The sequence below is a fragment of the Poecilia reticulata genome, chromosome 7 (genome assembly GCF_904066995.2).
Source record: "Poecilia reticulata chromosome 7, P_reticulata-male-v2, whole genome shotgun sequence".
NCBI classification, from domain to species: domain Eukaryota; kingdom Metazoa; phylum Chordata; class Actinopteri; order Cyprinodontiformes; family Poeciliidae; genus Poecilia; species Poecilia reticulata.
The window spans coordinates 23458340-23476990 of NC_088836.1; the positions used below are offsets into that span (position 1 = coordinate 23458340).

An 18651-nucleotide genomic window follows, 5' to 3' on the forward strand; every position below is an offset into this window, starting at 1 on the left:
TATTCTGACGTTAATAGGTCACGTAAAATGTCACTTCAATCCATTATGACCCTCCCGATTCTCCTCCTTACACAACTCACAGCTCTGTCATTAAAGATGGTTCCTCCTAGGTGCCCATCTGAATAAAATCTGAATTCTTAGAGTTAAAATATCAGGATTCTGAGATTAAATAAAGTAAAAGAAAAAAAAATCAGTAGCTCTAATTCTCTTTCGTACTAACCTGACCGTTATCTCTTCACTTTCAAAAACATTAGAACGCAGAACGCGTACGTGCAGTACGTGATGGCATCACGGCGTAGGGTTCTCCTTCTACGTCAACGACGCTGGGCGGTTCATGAATGGGGCTCTGAAGTGGGAGGGCCCCTCATCTGACTTTAGCAGGCAGGAGGAAGAAAGTGGGTGTTGTGCTTTGCTGCGATGCTCCTTCATGACTGTTTTTAAGCAGCCCAGCAGCGAGCGGTTGTCTGTGTTTGCGGATTGTAGCGGAGGGATCTTCACCCTGCAGGGATAGCATCCTTCAGCTGAGAGGAAGAGGCCTGCGGCCACAGCAGCAGCAGCAGCAGCGGAACCAGAGGGAGGCAGAGTCGTGTCGATGAGCCATGGGGTTCCGCAAGAAGAACAAGAGCCCACCGGTGCTGAGCCACGAGTTTGTGATCCAGAATCACGCCGACATGGTTTCCTGTTTGGCCATGATCATCCTCCTCGGCCTAATGTTTGAGGTACTCTGTGTGTGAGTGGAGCTATTAGCCGCTGCTAGCTGACGTTAGCTCTCATGACAGCAGTACTCAGCAGCAGGGCGCTAGCGTGCCTCCGTCCCTTCTCATGTGTCTCTGATTGCCATAGAAGATGTGCAGGAGGCCCGCTGGCTCTCTCTGCTGATTCACCGCCTTCCACTGTAGCTAACCAATGCTTTGGTCAGCAAGTTGATCAGACTGAATGTCTGTCTGGAGGCTGCAACTCAAGCTGACAAGTACTCCGCCACGGTTGAATAAAACCAATTAGCTTTTCTCTCACTAACCTGTCCCCACCCCAGATGTACCCTTCAGACTTCTACGATCCATTTTTTATTTAAACTATTCTCAATTTAAATGTCATTTGTGCATACTTAATTTAAAATGCAACAACACGACCCAGAGGATGTAACTGTGGCAGGAGTGATGCACCTCCTCACTTATTTACCCCTCCAGGCAGCTCCTGGATATCTCTATAGGTCCCAATTATGATAATTTGTGAATTCAGGCTCTTTCAGAGCTGCTTAAATCGCACACATGCTGCTAAATGAGCAGGCAGGTATGCTTTGACAGTTTCACTCGGTTGAGGGTAATCTTGACTATGGATTTATTGGATCTTTCCACCTACTCCCATTAAAACTCAATTTTTTGATTGGTTTCCAATCCTTTCAAATGTTATGTTTTATCATTTTCCACTATATATATATATATATATATATATATATATATATATATATATAATACAGTGGCGCAGTTGGTAGAGCTGTTGCCTTGCAGCACAAAGGTTCTGGGTTCAATTCCCGGCCCCGGTCTTTCTGCATGGAGTTTGCATGTTCTCCCTGTGCATGCGTGGGTTTTCTCCGGATACTCCGGTTTCCTCCCACAGTCCAAAAACATGACTGTTAGGTTAATTGGCCTTTCCAAATTGCCCCTAGGTGTGAGTGTGTGTGTGCATGGTTGTGTGTCCTGTGTGTCTCTGTGTTGCCCTGCGACAGACTGGCGACCTGTCCAGGGTGTACCCCGCCTCTCGCCCGGAACGTTAGCTGGAGATGGGCACCAGCACCCCTCCCGACCCCACTGAGGGACAAGGGTGAAAGAAAATGGATGGATGGATGGATATATATAATACACAGTTAATCTACTATTTTGAGTAATTGGGATGGGTGGAAATGGAACAGAGAAGAAAATAAGTTTGATGAATTTTGAGTGACTTTAAACACACAAAACCCCTAAAATGATCAGAATCAGGAAAGATAAGAAAAGTGTTTTTATTTAATTGTCTGCCATTTAGGTTTGCCATTTCTATTATCAAAAATTTCAGTTTGCATATGTGGGATTAAAAGGAAAGCTTCTTTTTTTCTTAAAAATGACTTCAGTAACTAAAACCCACACTGAAGCTAAAAGCTCAGAAAACTGTTGAATATTTATGTTTAGTGAGAACTGATGTTACTGACTTTCAAAGCAAATAGAGCACTTTGTGTTCAGGGAACATCAGTGGAAGATTTTATTAAAGCAGCTACACAGAATTGTGTCTAATTATAGTGATCTAAATCTGTCATGGTGCCAATTTGCTTTCATAGGGGGGAAAAAACGTTTGAAAAAACATGGATACATTTAATGATACATGGCAATCTTTAAAACAAAAAGTATTTGGTTTGTACCCAAGGAAGCAAAGTAGAGCACAAAGTGATCTTAAAAAGCATCAACCATGAAAACTGAAGCGATAAAACTAATTCCGATCATTTCTTATCACTCTAGGTCACTGCAAAGTTTGCCATCATGTTCATCACAGTTCAGTACAATGTAACTCAAGTTCTCGGTAAGATTGTTTGCTGCATTTCTGCTCATTCCTGTTTCTTAATTCCGCTTTAATTCTCATATCTTTAGGTTATTTTTAATAATCGAATTTCCTTTTCTCTGCAGATGAGAAAAGCGAGCCAGTAAACCTTTACCAGTACGGCCCTAAAGACGTGGCTACAGTGTTTTTCTACCTGCTCATAGCAGTCATCCTTCACGCCTTGATTCAAGAATATATTCTCGATGTGAGTACAGTTAGACGCCACTTTTCTCACTAATTGTTTATGCCGGAGGAAAAAGCTTTCCACGTCACATATATTTATATTTTTAAGTAACTCATAAGGACTGATAGAAGCTTTATTCACCTAAAAACAGTCTATTTTTTCTTCTTTTCCCTTTATCCAAACTGATCAAAGCATGGCAGGCTTTATTTTGGAGTGCTGTTTGTAATTGATTGACCTCAGTGCCTCTAATGCAAAGCGGCAGAGAGGATGCTCGTTCTTATTCCATGTCTCCTTCTCTAAACGATCATAGTAGGATATTTCTTTTAATTCAAATATTATAATAGAAAAAAATGGACCATGCTTTAAAGCTCTCTTCATAAGACTGTTTTCTGTGTATCTACTAAAACGGCCATCAGATGAGCCTGTTCACACTGCAGTAATCCAGCTCCTTTTTGAAAAAAACCTTCTCAACACACTTCACTTCAAAGGGCCGATTCATGAGCTTTGTGATTGGATTTTTCTATTTGTATGTGCTTGCAATCATGCATATGCCTCAGAGAAATATGCATTGTACTTTGTTTTCAATGGAATGGTTTAAGATTGTTTTTTATTGTCACACCATTGTTATTAATTTTGGTTGCACTGCTCATGTTCTGAAAAACATGTTATTTTTTATCAGAAAGAAAAATGTCCTCAGGCAGCTTTTGCTTATTTTTTTTCTTGTTAATTTGTGCTTCTGCTATAACAAATGCAGTTGTTTCAAAAAGAAACTACAGAATATTACATTTTAAATATCATGCATTATTAAAATTAATGAAAAGCAAAAGAACTAATGATACTGCAGGTTTCATGGGGATTTTTTAAGCTGGGTTTTGTAAAGTGTAAAGTCCTTAGCAGACATTTTATTACCTGCAGTAGAGAAGCTTCAGGCTTATCTTATTTTCTTATTAAAGACTAATGCAAATTCAAGTGGATCTACTCGGCTTGAAACAAATGAAGCTCAAAACTTTGCTATTATAGTCATATTTGTTTATTTTTACTTTTGAGGAAAATGTGTACATGTTGCGGCTGCACAGTGGCGCAGTTGGTAGAGCTGTTGCCTTGCAGCAAGAAGGTTCTGGGTTCGATTCCCGGCCCCGGTCTTTCTGCATGGAGTTTGCATGTTCTCCCTGTGCATGGTGGGTTTTCTCCGGGTACTCCGGTTTCCTCCCACAGTCCAAAAACATGACTCTCAGGTTAATTGGCCTCTCCAAATTGTCCCTAGGTGTGTGTGTGTGTGTGTGTGCATGGTTGTTTGTCCTGTGTGTCTCTGTGTTGCCCTGCGACAGACTGGCGACCCGTCCAGGGTGACCCCCGCCTCTCGTCCAGAACGTTGGCTGGAGATAGGCACCAGCAACCCTCCCGACCTCACCAAGGGACAAGGGTGTAAGGAAAATGGATGGATGGGTGTACATGTTGCTCACAAAGTCTGCCAGGAGCGATTATTTATTATGGAAATTTTCATTTTAACCAGGCCACCACTAGAAGCTGTTAGTTTATTGCTTCCAGTTGAATTTCTCTTGAACTTTCCATTCACTGTTCCCTCATGGCTACTGCCCACAGCCCTGTAATGATATGCACTCTGTGTAATTGTGTCGTATTGTGTGTTTATTCTCCATTTCAGAAAATTAATAGGAGGTTGCACCTGTCGAAGACCAAACACAGCAAGTTTAATGAGTCTGGCCAGCTAGCAGCGTTCTACCTGTTCTCCTTTATCTGGGGCTGCAGCATCCTAACAGCGGTACAAGGCTCAGGAATTACAAAAACATTATTGCATGTCGTACGAGGCTTCTTGTTTATGCGGGTTTAACTTTCGACTTTGACAGGAGGAGTTTGCGACAAATCCCACTTTCTTATGGGAGGGGTACCCACACACTAACATGGTGTAAGTAAAGATGCCTTTGAGAGCTGTGTGGTATAAGGTCACACTGTGGAATGATGTTAAAAGTTTATCTGCAAGTTAATTAAATTCTCTGATGAAGCACAGTTTGAAATTGCTTTCTTTCAGAGTTTTTCCTTTTGTTTTTTTTAGTATTTAAAATTTGCTTCTTCATCTCTAAGCTTGTCTCTGCATTTCTCTGAATCTTAGATAGTAGTAACAAAACTCTTCTACATGTATAAAATAAAACTAGCATGTCTTAGTCTCTTGTTTATTGCTCAACCTATTTTCTCTTTAGTTTTCAGGTTAAATTCTTCTACATTTGCCAAATTGCCTATTGGCTCCATGCACTTCCTGAGCTGTACTTTCAAAAAGTACGAAAGGTGAGTTTGGCCTGTGCTTGTTTTTTTTTATTATTATTTTATTTATTTTTAATAACAGCATTTCATCATTACATAATAATAAAAAGATTACTTTTATCAGGTTTGTTTAGATTGATCTTTTTGCTTTTTTTATTGCTTTTAATTATATATCAAAGTAAGTTGGGACCCAATATATGTCTTGGTTTTATTTTTAAATATTTTAATTACCCAGTCATATTGTTCAGATGTGGCTATCCCATAAAACCTTAAAGCTAAACGTAATTTTGCCACTTGGTTAACAATCTTCTGACAAAAAAAAAACACAAACTCAATTTTGATTTTGTTTCCAGCTTAGCTGTGTTTACCTACCTTTATGCTTATGTGAAAACCTGCTTATACTAACAGTAACTCTCCTTATACTAACAGTAACTCTCCTTATACTAACAGTAACTCTCCTTATACTAACAGTAACTCTCCTTATACTAACAGTAACTCTCCTTATACTAACAGTAACTCTCCTTATACTAACAGTAACTCTCCTTATACTAACAGTAACTCTCCTTATACTAACAGTAACTCTCCTTATACTAACAGTAACTCTCCTTATCTGTTTTATGTCCATAGGAGGACATCCCCCGCCAGCTTTATTACATTTGCCTTTACGTTGTCCACATCTCTGGTGCCTACATCTTAAAGTAAGTCAGAGGGGTAATCATTTGCTTTTAAGATTTTTACAAGAAGAAGAATATCTTCATTAAATCAATCCTAGGATCTCTAAGCAGCTTCCACAGGGATAGTTAGAAAGTTTTTAACATCCGGACAGCAAGGCTGCTGACTGACACTAATCTGCTCTCAGTAATTAATTACTTGTGAAGTTGTAATAGTTGCTCCGTTACTGCAGTACCCTTTTCTCCGTACATGCAATCATATTACGTTCGTCTTCATTTTTAAAGTCAGGTAAGCCACCTTTTCCTGGCCTGAGGATTTCAACACCAGAAGCTTTCTACAAGCCTTTTGACCTCAGACCTCACTGTTTCAGTCTTTGGAGTCTGTTCTCTTTGCTCATCTTCTTTCCTTCAGCATTATTGATCTCAGACGCAGGGATGCTGTCGAGCCCACAGGCTTGTTCTGTAGTTGCTGCTTATAGAAGGTGGTGCATTTTAATGCTTCACTTTAGTTGACAGGGTATCCATTCGTCCGTCAGTTCAATCAACCTTCCGCTGAACAATCTATCGATTTGTTCATCCAGCAGTTTGACCATTCAACCATTCGTCCTTTTACCGATTTGCCCTCCTGTTCATTCATTCATTCACATGTCCATCCATTTGTCCATCTTCCCAAGCAAGGTGAGTTTATTTATTTAGCAGTACTTAAAAACTAAGCAACAAACCTTACATTTTCCGTTGTTATCATCAGAATCATCACACAATTTTGGAATAAGGACTAAAATTGAATTTGTTTAATAACCAACTTTCCGTTTCTGTTTATACATCCATCAAAACATCCATCTACCCCTTTGAAACTCCATGTGCCAATCATCTGTCTATTCATTATCAAATTATCCATATCTTGATCTCTCCATCTCTTTTTCCATTCATCTATCGATGAACCAGAAACTCATCCAACTCCAGCCTTTGAGGACTGGTGTTGAAAACCTCTGCATTAATCCGTCCATGCATCCCTTCCAACACATCTTTAATTTGACCATTATCCATCTGTTCACCCCTTCATCCTCAGGTTTTTTTCAAAGCAGGACTCCAATAAAAGGGTCTTATTTAACTTTTGTATCGGTACCTTAAACATGTATCAGAAAAATTCAAGTACAGAAAAGTGTGAAACTTGATCCTAAAAAATGTGTTGGAACCCCGAAGTTGAGTTTTCCGTCTTTAGCTGAGTCTTCACCGCCGTCCCCGTTTGTTTTTCAGCCTCCACCGACTGGGCCTGGTGCTGCTGGTCCCTCACTACCTGGTCGAACTTTTGTTCCACGCTTCACGCCTTTTCTACTTCAGTGACGAGAACAAGCAAAAAGGGTATTTGTTTTGTTCTCATTCAGTTTTTTTTTTAAATGGGGTAATTGTATTTAACAGTACCATTTACTTTTGGTTCCAGCTTCACCCTGTGGGCGCTGCTTTTTGTCATTGCCCGCCTCCTCACCCTCACGCTGTCAGTGCTGACATTTGGCTTTGGTCTGCCCCGTACGGAAAACCACGGTTTTTCCTTGGCAGAAGGCAACTTTAACGTGCTCACCGTCAGGTATGCCCAAGAAAAAGCTCTCAGTGCTTCAGTGTATACTCAGCAAACATCCAGATGGGAGTAAAATAAAGTAAACTGTATCCTCTCAGGATGACCTGCCTCGCAGCCATCTGTCTGACGCAGGCCTGGATGATGTGGAAGTTCATTAATTTCCAGTTAAAAAAGTGGAGAGAGCACAGCCAGAACCAAGCATCAAAGAAGAAGACGGTGAGCCCAAAGAGCAAGCCTCATAAAAGAGAAACTACCAAGGGTAAGTCTGCACAGATGCAGCGTTTCCTGCTTGCTGCAGCTCAGCTTACCTGCTGTAATTACTAATTCTCCACTCAACCCGTCTTGCTAGGAGGAGCTGCCAATGGAGTTGTCAAGTCTGAAGATAAAATGTCACCACGAGCAAGAAAAGCCAAAGCTTCATAAAATTGGACAAGCTTGGAGAGATGAGAAAATAATTTCTGACAATGATTACAGGTGGCTTCAGGCTGCAGGAACCTTTTTAATAGTTCTCATAACAGCTTAAGGCGGATTCCTCTCTTTGTTTATATTTGCGCTGCAGGTACCATGGCCTCCTTGCAGAGCCGCTTTTAACGAGTGTTTTTAAGATCCAGCTTCAGGATATTAGCCCTCCGCCTGCAATCGGGGACGTAGGTGGCCCGGTTGCATATAGATTGGTAGAGTCAGTTGTTCACTTGGTCATTGTCTGGTTTTTAGAAACGCACTCAAACTGTACACAACAGATTTGAGAACATTCACCAAAATGAAGCGAAACAGAAGTTAAGTCCAGTCTTACCTGACTGAGCGGATTTCTAAATAAAATATGTGGGAAATTCAGAATTACAGAAAAAAATCCAAGATTACACTTATGATGATGTATCAGGTAGAGAAGCAAGTGGTAAAAATTGACTCTACATTTTAAGTATTTCATTTAGATAGGAGTTTATAAACCTTAAACTTCCAGGTTTTTTTTTAAAGACGCTCCAGGCCAGTTCACTGCTTCATCAATTTTCACGCCCATTTCTTCTCCACCCACCTCAGTTATGGGGTAGAGGGTAATATATGTCCAGGAAACACGACATTCCCTTTAGAAAGTGGTGCAACATCAGTTCTGTCCTGATATGGTTTATAATGTGTAAACAGACATCAGTCCAGAATCACACATTCTTTTTAGGTGTTATAAAGGAGGAGTTAAAATTGTCAGTTTAATCTTGTATTGCTTATTTAATAATCATAAAATATTTAGCATATCTAAATGTTCATTCATGGCAGAGTTTAACGATACCAATATTTTGAGGACAAACTGGCACCATATGAAATTATGCTACTTTGTAATTAATCATCCAGGCTAATATTTATCAACCACTCAATGTTTTTATCAGTGTGATGTGACTTGGTTCTACCTTGAATTTAAAAGAGCGATGTTTTTATTTAGTTTAGGGAACTACTTATTTAACAGATTTATTTTTTTCAAGTTCTTATATCTTAATCTGATTTTTTTTTCACTGGGGACAAGAAGATTTCCAGTTCTTTCCGGAAATCTGTCTCTCTTCACTTTGACATGGGCCAGTAACATTACAGTCCTTACCTTTGTTAGCGGTCCAAAAAGGGTGGAGTGGGATTCAGGCAAAAATGTCTGGTGGAGCTCGCAAATGCTGGATCTTCAAAAATAATCTGAATTGTGAATTTTCTCATACCAGGTCAACTTGGCTCAACTTGGTCAAGTTGACCTGGTATGAGAGGTCAATTCAAAGACTTAGTCATGTTCAAGATGCAAAAAAATCACTGAGTGACATTGTACAATTTAAGTTTCAGGCAACTTTACAAAAAACGGAGCCATGTTTGTCATGGAAGATCCAGGAAAAATTCTCTACTCACTAAAACAATTGAATCTTCTCATAAATCCTCTAACAGGAACTTCTCAATCACACCCAAAAAAAGTCTGGTTTGGCCAAAATGGAGAAGGGACGAAATGACCAGCAATTTCAGAAAACAGATGTTTTTTTTTTTGTTTTTTTTCCCCCCAACTCTGCCCAAGTTATTTAACGCAACACACACAGAGACCCGGTTCTGATTTTTTTGTGGCTTTATTTTGGTGAATGTTGGAAGCATAACTGACATTGCCACAATGATCGCTGCTATGCAAACACTGCATTTTTTTCTGGCAGTGCAAATGCAAGCAAAAAAAAAAAAAAAAAGTTGTATTGTTTCTTAATACTTTGCTGTATGGGGTGTTCCAATAATTATAGATTCTCCAAGAGTTCTTAGAAAAGTTTGGTCAGAAGAAACTTTGTTTCTTATAAAATCTAAACATGCATCTGCTGCTCTTTTGGGAAAAATGAAACAATTTTGCGCACTAAGAAACCTTTATATGAATCCCCCTTTGGGGTTGGAAAACCCCTTTCTGAAAATTTCAGTGTTACTGTGAGCTGCAAGTGTTCATTGTTCATTTGGGTTTGTTGAATGGGGATGTTGCCTGCTGGTTTTGACGCTTTAACATGATGGATTTAGCTATTTGAAGTGTCCTTTTTGTGTAAAACAGCGATCACTCCTTGGAAAAAATTTAAAAACGGAGTACTTCTTCAGATGGAATCCCTTCATAATTCCTTGCAAAGCCAATACTTGACTTCAGGGGAACATAAAGTGTTCAGTGCACAGATTAACAGCACAGGGTGTCATTTTAAGTGTTGGCCTTGTCATTAAACATTCTGTTGTTCTCCAGGAAAAGATGCAAAATGAAATGCGAGAGGCAAATATTGGTGAACAACAAAGCCTGTGCTGAACTCTCAGAACATTTACTGCCATTATCTGACGGCCTCTGCCATTGAAGTCCGACATGTTTCAGGATTGAGGCACTTAAATATTTCAGTCACTACTCTGGTATTCAAACCTGGATTGGGGGTTCGTCCGGGGTGGGAGACTCACCGAGAGTAATCCATAATCTGACGTGATGCTGTACTGTTTGTATACAGTTAAATCTTTATATTGGCATGATGGAAATTATGTTTGCTGAGGATGCATTTTGGTCTTTTCTATGGCAATGCATGATGGTTTCAGGCTAAAGGCTTTTACGGCTAGTTCCTTGTGCTGTTGAGTTTGCATCTTTTACATACTACTACAAACATTAAGTGACCTTTTTTAACAACTGCTGCAAGATGTTTCAGTTATTTATTTTTGTCATAAACAACAGAGTTATTATTTTATATGCTTTTAAAAGCTATAACCAGCAATCACAGTGGTACATAGCAACTGCATTTACTCAATCCAACAAAACAATCTTTCTCCAAGTGTCCTTACAAATGCTGAGGGTTTATATCACTCCTTCTGTTTGCGTTTTTTTGCAACCCTTTGGTATCAGGGGACAAGCTATTTACCGCTCACACCATAACTTGCGTCCCATGGTTCAATGGGAGGTGTGTTTGTGAGGGACTGTGTTTTGTATGCGTGTGCACTTGTTCTTGTGCGTGTACAGTGTTGTTTAGCTCGTAAATTATAGCTGGGAATGATGGTTTATTGCTTGTCTTGTTTAAAGGGAAAAAAAAACATGCCTGTGTGCGGAGCATGGAAAAGTGACAATCTGTTCAATGACTCCTGCCTGTTGTTGGATATTTTTATTATTTTTTCTGTTCATCACTGGTATTATACTTTTTATCTGTTCTGGTATGACCTGCCTAAGGCTCCCAAAATGCTTCTGTGTGTAAAAACACTGAATTGTGGATACTTGTGTTTTGTTTTTGTTTGTTTTGTTTTTTTGGTTGGTGCGATACTAAATGCTTCTGTGTTTAATGTGTCTGCCCTGTCACTTGGGGCATGCTCTTGTCTCCCTGTCTCACCTTTTCAATGATCCTGGCATTGCCCATGCACTCTTTATGATCGTAGATGAGGTTTCTGTGCACAAGATGTCCCTTACCAGGAAAGTCTGGACTAAATGGCTGCTAACAGAGTAGAAACTGAGATCGATTGGTTATAATAGCCCTAAATATTCCATGGTTTCAAAATATTAACACACAAATTGTTAAACATGCTCTATGCTTTAAAACAAAAGCAATTATTCCTACTAATTGTAAAATAATAATATATATTACATCTATAATTGGGGATGTCCTAGTCCTGATTTTGTATGGGTGTTTCTGATTGGGTTTTATCTTTTTTTAATAATTGACTTTTTGAGTCCTTAATATAACAGAGATACTGATATCTAGTGTTGATCTACTGTCTGCAGTTACACTGTTTGATTTCCATGCCATTTTTTTAAATTATGGCCTATTTAGTTCCACAACACTTGGAAAAATGATGCTAGTTTGCATGAAGTTATTTGTTGATCAAATCTGAAACTTCTGTTTAGCTTTGAAGCCTTTTCCACCCAATGGTTTTCTGCTCATAATTGGGAACAATGGCATTATAATTTACAACTCCAAAAACAATATTTCTGAAGCAGGAGAACATTTTTTTCTAAATTTGTCTTAACAATTTGCGGGAAACCCAACGAAATGTTGGGGCAAGTCATTTCGAAACGAAGCGTAAAGATGCTAGTAGCTTAGCATGTAGCTAACTGTGCCAGAAAACAACAACAACACTTCAGTAACAACCATTATGTTGAGTCAAAAAAACATGATAAAATTGCTTATTTTTTGTTAGTCGCATAGCTTTCTTGGTCAGCTGTGTTGTCAATGACCTACAGTCACAGGTTGTGACAAAATAATTATCGCTAATCAGAAATGGGAGAATTGGAAGAACAGTAGAAACTAAAGCATCGATAATGTTAGAGAGATCTAATTAATCATTTCTGTGTTGTTTTACTGAACTTTAAAGCTACTGGGTTTGCAAATATATGTATTAAAATTTGATAAAGCCTGAAGCAGGGACTAAATTGGCTGTTCTTATTGAGATTACCATAATTTTTTCAGCAGGTTTGAATTAGTTTGTCAATCTTCTGACTAGTAAATTTGATTTTGATCACAACTTGGTAATTTTGTCAGCTATATTTTACATTTCAGTTAACACACACACACACACATATATATATATATATATATATATATATATATTTCTTTTTAAACGGATTTACTTTCATTTTTTATTTTCAACTGCTTTAAGCAGCATGTAATTGGCTACATCCTCTAATTGTCATATCCTCCCAAATGACTTACTTTTTTTTTTTTTTGATTTTTGTCAAAAATATCTAAAATTTCATCATAGTTATTCTGGGTGTTAGTGGGGGTGTTTTAGGATACAAAGGGTTGAAACAATTTTTGTCGAAATTATAAGCAATCAGGACATCCCTAATTATTAGGTATGTTTATGTTATCTATCATTTATTTTAATTTTACTCTAACCTATGTGAAAATATGGGATAAACACGTAACATATGAAGTATAACAAGATGGTAAATTCGTCAAGGTCTCTGCTCCAGTTGCAAACCAACTGTAGTTTCCCCACCATGACTGAAAAACTACAAATGGCTAACTAAAGGAAAGTAAAACTGGAGGAAGGGGGACAATATTTTGTGCTATAAACAGCCACTGAAAACTCCAGTAACTCCAGACATTCATCTGGCATCTTAATGAAAGGTCTTTAAATCTTAGGAAGAGTATGATGGAAACTTGTGTGTTTTTGAAACTGTGATTTTTTTTTTTTAAAACCTTGGTTTACTTTGATTCCCGAAAACGGCGTACAAGGACGAACACGAGGATCCAGGCTTTAGCAACTTGGGGGTTTTGGTGGCCTTTAAGAGCAATTTGTGTAACATTTGTGTGGCATTGTCAAGGGAGAAAAGGAAGCGCAGTGGAGTAAAATACCAGCCTCTTATTAAACTATTTTAGAAGCAAAATATATATATAAAAATAAAGAGAGAAATGTACACTGTACTAAATTATGTGTCAGATTTTTAAGCTATTTTTATAAGGGGAGGAAAACTGTTCAAATTGACTGTTTAATATACACGTGTGAATATTTGTTTTGCATCCATGTTATGAGTTGTTTGGGATATTATTTTTAAATAAATAGAATGACGCTTGCTGAATTGTTAAGTGTATACACATTGTGGTATGAGTGTAAACTTTATATAACCTATTGGTTTATGTAAAATCATGGCCTTATTGGAGCAAGTTGTACTCTGTTGTATAACACTAAGCTGCAGATGTACATTGCAGCTTTCACAACTTCACGTTTTTTATAGTTGCAATGAGACGTTTTGTTGTTTTTGGAGCAGGAGTTCAGTATGTGGCGTTTTCCCTGTGAAAATGTAACGCTTCCCCCCCTCACGCTGGCACAAAACATTAAGTTTAATCTAAGCAGAATAATTCTTGTTTGTTGTTTTTGTTTCTTTTTGCATTGTGTGCATCATGCACCGCAACACTGCTATTGGTGAAATACAAACTGGACTGCATTTTCATGAATGCTGAAACCGGAAACAGAAAGCAGTAAGGAAATAAATGTATGGAAGCCTCTCAGTCCTCAACACTCCTGATATAAAAAAAAAATCTCTAAACATTGAAGAGGCACACTTATCGTACTTTTGAACTGTACCTAATTGTACCTGATTTTTTTTTTTTTTTGCAGCTTCTTTATAATGTTTTTGTATATTTTCCTTTTGAAATATGTCACTTCTGACCTTCTCTGAAAATATATATAGATAGATATAAATATATATTTATGCAAATTGTTGCTCTTTTTTTTTTCTGTCACTTTTTTTTTATTTCATGTTTGAATAAAGCTTTTGTTCACTATCCAAAACTTGAACGTATGTTTTTAGCATAATTTTGTCTGATCTCTTCATCGGTCTCCATGGAAACTTGATGGAAGAACACACAAAGTGCACAGAAAATTATGATGGCTGCGAACAATCATGTTTTTAAAATGGACCATTGAGGAAAATATATTTTATGCAGGAGACACTCTTGGTGCATTTGCTGCGAAGCCCTCTGTTATTTACAGGTTCACTTTGATAAACTAGAAAACATTTGAAAAGTACATATATTTTTTCTGTTTGAGTTACACAGTTTGATATGTTTAAAGTGTTCATTCCTGCTCATTTTTATGTAAAATGTGAATCTTGGCATAAGAAAAAAAATGTTTCGCCCTACCAAAAAGCGTAAGGTAATTTTATTTGTATAGCACATTTTCAGCAACAAGGCAATTCAAAGTGCTACAGCATGCGTGCACACATACTGTAGCATATGCATTCAGATTGGTTTGGGTTCCTTTTGCATAAATTAATATAGTGTGACATTGATGTAATAACTCTGTTGCTAAAGCCCAGCTTGCTCTGAAAGTGCACTTCAACTCCTCTTCATTGTTGAATCTGGTGTCTCTCCTTTTAAAAAAAAAAAACTCCATAGATTATCTGTGGCGTTTAGGTCTGGTGAGTTTGCTTGGAAATCAACCAAAAGGCGTTGGTACCTTTGGAAACACTGGTAGGCGCCAAGTCCTGCTGAAAAATGAAATCAGCAGTTTCATGAAGTTGTGAACAGATGGAAGTATGAGGTGCATTGGACCAAGTCCAGCATAATGACACACCTCCGTAAATTATTACTAACTGCAGAACGTCCTACTGCATCTTAAATAACTTGTGAATATGTCATTTCATTACTGATTCTTTCCCAAAGAATCAAAAAGACTTTGTTTCACAGTCCTCCCCAGACTGCGGTTATCCCTTGTCGCTTGTGTACTTTTTTCTTCCACTCAATTGTCCCTTTAATACACTTTGATTCGTCCCTCTGGGAACATCTGCTGCTTTGGCAATGACCTTCCGTGACCTCTTTGTTGGACAGCTGTCAAGTTAGCAATCTTCCTCATGATTTTGTGGGGCTTAATTTAAATAATGAAATTTATCACTTATTCATTTTAAGCAGTGTTTATGTTTTCAGAGTAGCTAAATGTTTTTTTTTTTTATTAACTAAGCCAAAATTACCAGATATTTATCTTCAACTCTGCAAAAACATAACATTTTACCAAGTATTTTTGTTCTAGTTTCTAGTGCAAATATCTTGGAACACTTGAAATAAGGCTAAACTAACTTACACATAACTTTTCAGTAAGCCAGGGGAGATTATTTTAAGTAAATAATTCCCTAATATTTTAAGATGTACTAGTTTGAGTGGCAGATTACTTCACTTACAAGACACATTTCCCATGTTATAGGTGAAATGGTTATTTTAAATCAATATTAAGAAATTATTGATGTAAACCAAGCTTCAATATGTTTTGAAAAGGTATTTGTAAGTTAGTTTCTTTTATTTCATGTGTACTAGACACTAGACACTACACCTTATACACAATCTTGGTAAGATTTTTTACTATTGGTAAAATAGTAAAAATAGTGTTTTTACTATTTTTAGTATGTAAAATATGGTTGTATATACAAGCTTCACATTTTCAGTAGATGTGCTGAAATATTTTTTTTATACAGCTGTATTCCAGGATGTGTCGGCCTTTGCCTAGTATGTGGGATGGGTTTAAAAGGTCAGTAATTGAGAAGGAAAAGTGGACAGCCGTCTGTTTGTTTTACCTAAATACCACCAGGGGGCAACGCGGAGCTGCTTGCCTGAGGGACAGAGGCAGTCTGAGAGCATGGCTGCAAACAAACCTGCATTAATAAATCAGTACTCAGTGGCAGAAAGACAGAAACATTGTTTTATGAAGAAATATCTTGCACATCACCCTCACACAGACAGAAGGGCCAAAGAAGCAACAACAATGGTCTGAAAAATATCTTAATCTGGATATAATCCTGTTTTTTAGCCAGAAAATCTACACATTCCTGTGTTGTTTTTTTTTTACAGCTGGAGCATGGGAAATTTGACATCCATGAAGGCTGAAGAAGAATCACAGCACAGACAAGAGACACCTGCAGCTCCCAGCCCATGCATTGTGTTGTTTCAGACTAATGGCTTTTCTCCAGCCGATCAGACAGCTTGATGGATCAGAGGGAACCAGAGAGGCAGGCCGAAGCTCTGCAGGGTTAGTGCAAGGACAGGAGTTCACTAACATGCTCTCCATCACTGCACGGGCGCTCGCTGAAGGCTGCATCCTAAACCCAAACATACAGCGCTGGACGGAGTATTCTTGAGGTGGTCCCAAAACGCAGGCGGGGGAAAAAAAGTTTAAAAAGCAGGGACCAAGTGAGACATTCTTCGTTTACCCCCCTCACCCTCCCCCCCACCCTCCATCCAATGAGGATAAATGTCCCGCTGAATCGTCAGTATTATGTGTAATTTCCATATAAATTAGCTTCATTAAACTGGGAGTACTTTCTTGTTTAACGAAGCTCATTTGGAATTCTGTATTTAATAAGACATGTAATCCCAGACTTGCAGACTAATAGCCAACAATTAGCAGGACAGGAGCTTGTGTGTGAGAGAGTAGGGAGAGAAAGGGAGAGAGCGTTTAATCTCTCAGAAGTATTGTAGCCCTTCAGTGTTATTATCATTGATTGTCCCAAATAGGAAAGTTGGACAGCAGCTGCTTTCCCAGTCTGGTTTATTTATGGTGATCCACCTAGCTTGAAGACATGAAAATGCTCAGAACCCTCCTGGTCATTTAAGGGGGAGCAGAAAAAGAGAAGTGTGTGAGTGAGGTGTGCTGTAGAGCAGGTGCAGACTGATGAAAGGGGAGGGCGGAGATGGGATGAAAACATCTGGAAGGATCTAATGAGCATTAATGAAGAGTGGCCAAAATGATTTCTAAAGACGAGATATTAAGCCAACGCTTTGATAAGAATGTTGCTGAATAACAGAGTCTGGGTGATGAGAGTTTTTAAACCCATGTTTGTTGGATTCAGGAAATAAAACTCCTACATCACAGGTAAGACGCAGAAAGGTGACAAAAGAGGCAATGTTTAGTGTCTCAGATAAAAACAAGGCTGTAGTAAGAAAGTAAATAAAAGACATCAATATCTCTGTCCCACTAGTAGCATACATCTCTGCACAATTTGGAGTTTGCATGTCTGCAGTGCTTTGTAAAGTATTCATACCCTGGAAATTGTTCAAATTATGTCACTTTCAATCAAAGTTTTTATCAGGTAGATCAACACAAACTTGTGCGTTAATTTTGCTGTGCAGGGAAAAGGAAACGTGGGTTTCATTTTTTAAAGTTAAGAGGGGACTAATTTCGAATTTACACCACACTTTTCAGATTTTTAATTTGTAAAAAAAAAACCATGTTGAAAACCATCCACCCTACTTAGTGTTGTTCTATCAAATAAAATGCTAATAAAAGGCACTAATCCTGCCATTTCAATTTGACTAAAAGTGTGAAAAAGTGAAAAATGTCAAGGGATATAAAGAAGAACAATAGAGCAGAGAATAATAGACAAAAAATAATTAAAGATTGTAAATTTAAACAGCACTGCTTTTGTACAAAAGTTCATTTATTGCAAAATAACAGGAAGTGACTCATTAAAAATGCTAATTTAAATGTTAGTCTGCTTTCAGAGCTGTATTTATGTGATGGGAAAGAAACATTAGCACTGCCACAGAGCTATGAGTTTTTTTAAATATTCTTACAATGATGTGCTGAATAATTGTGAAGTAGAAGAAAAAAAATGGTCTTTAAATTTATTTGTGAACCTCTGGAGGCTGAAATTTTCCCTATTTTTCTTTGTAAAATAGCTCAAACAGAGCTCAATTTCCACTTGTTTGAACCATTTAAATACAGCATTTTGATCTTAACTCAATACTTGGCCATCTCATAACATTTGAATTTTTATTGAATAGCATGTTTAAAAGCAATCATGCCCCAAAACAGGCACAGAACGAATATATATTGAATGCCAGCAGATAAAAACAGATCAGATTATGCAAATGCACGATGCTGTTTGGTTAATCAGATCACCAAGAGGTTTTCATTGGCCTTTTCAATCTGATTTAACAATAAATCTTATAAAGCCAGATCAGCTCAGTCTGTTCTCATGCAGCTGGTCACAACCTGTTTTAAATTGTTGTTGAATAGCACACAAAGCTAATGTTGGAGGAACGAAGATACTCCTGTCTTTCTGGTGTTTTGGGGGCTGTTTTTTAATAATACACCTGTTTAAAGGACATTTCCTCTTTGGAATAGGACAAAATTACTTCTTTTACTGTTTCAGTGTTTTGAAACGGATCCATTGTCTCCAGCATTTGATGAACAGTTATTTTAAACACATCTCTGTTAATTCATGATTAACTTACAAAACATCAGCAGCATGTACATCCCAACTCTGGTGGTTTTCTATTTTCTACTACATTCATAACTAATATGTTTGCCATGAAGAAATATAATATCCACTAAAGCACTTATTAATCTGGTAAGTGATGCTGAACTGCTATTATTTTGAACATAATATAGAAATATGAACTAAAACTCCATGATTATATGAAGCTACGTATGATGAGCTAACT

At 37.8% G+C, this 18651-nt stretch overlaps 1 protein-coding gene across 1 annotated transcript; it reads left to right on the top strand.

Annotated features, from left to right (window-relative positions):
• The first annotated feature begins 306 nt into the window (after window positions 1–306).
• Window positions 307–14014, top strand: LOC103467611 (translocating chain-associated membrane protein 1-like 1). The gene is made up of 11 exons (XM_008414158.3): window positions 307–719; window positions 2490–2550; window positions 2655–2773; window positions 4416–4532; window positions 4618–4676; window positions 4969–5053; window positions 5657–5727; window positions 6958–7062; window positions 7142–7285; window positions 7375–7535; window positions 7626–14014. The coding sequence occupies exons 1-11, from the start codon at window positions 600–602 to the stop codon at window positions 7697–7699; spliced, it is 1116 nt and encodes a 371-aa protein (XP_008412380.1). The 5' UTR covers window positions 307–599; the 3' UTR covers window positions 7700–14014.
• Window positions 14015–18651: the final 4637 nt, after the last annotated feature.

What these genes read in the sequence shown, in the direction of transcription:
- LOC103467611 (XM_008414158.3), top strand. Translation starts at nt 600, where the DNA reads ATGGGGTTCCGCAAGAAGAACAAGAGCCCACCGGTGCTGAGCCACGAG. An exon ending in TTCAAGAATATATTCTCGAT is followed by an intron (nt 2,774 to 4,415) that starts GTGAGTACAGTT and finishes TCTCCATTTCAG; the next exon opens with AAAATTAATAGGAGGTTGCA. An exon ending in TAAAAGAGAAACTACCAAGG is followed by an intron (nt 7,536 to 7,625) that starts GTAAGTCTGCAC and finishes CCGTCTTGCTAG; the next exon opens with GAGGAGCTGCCAATGGAGTT.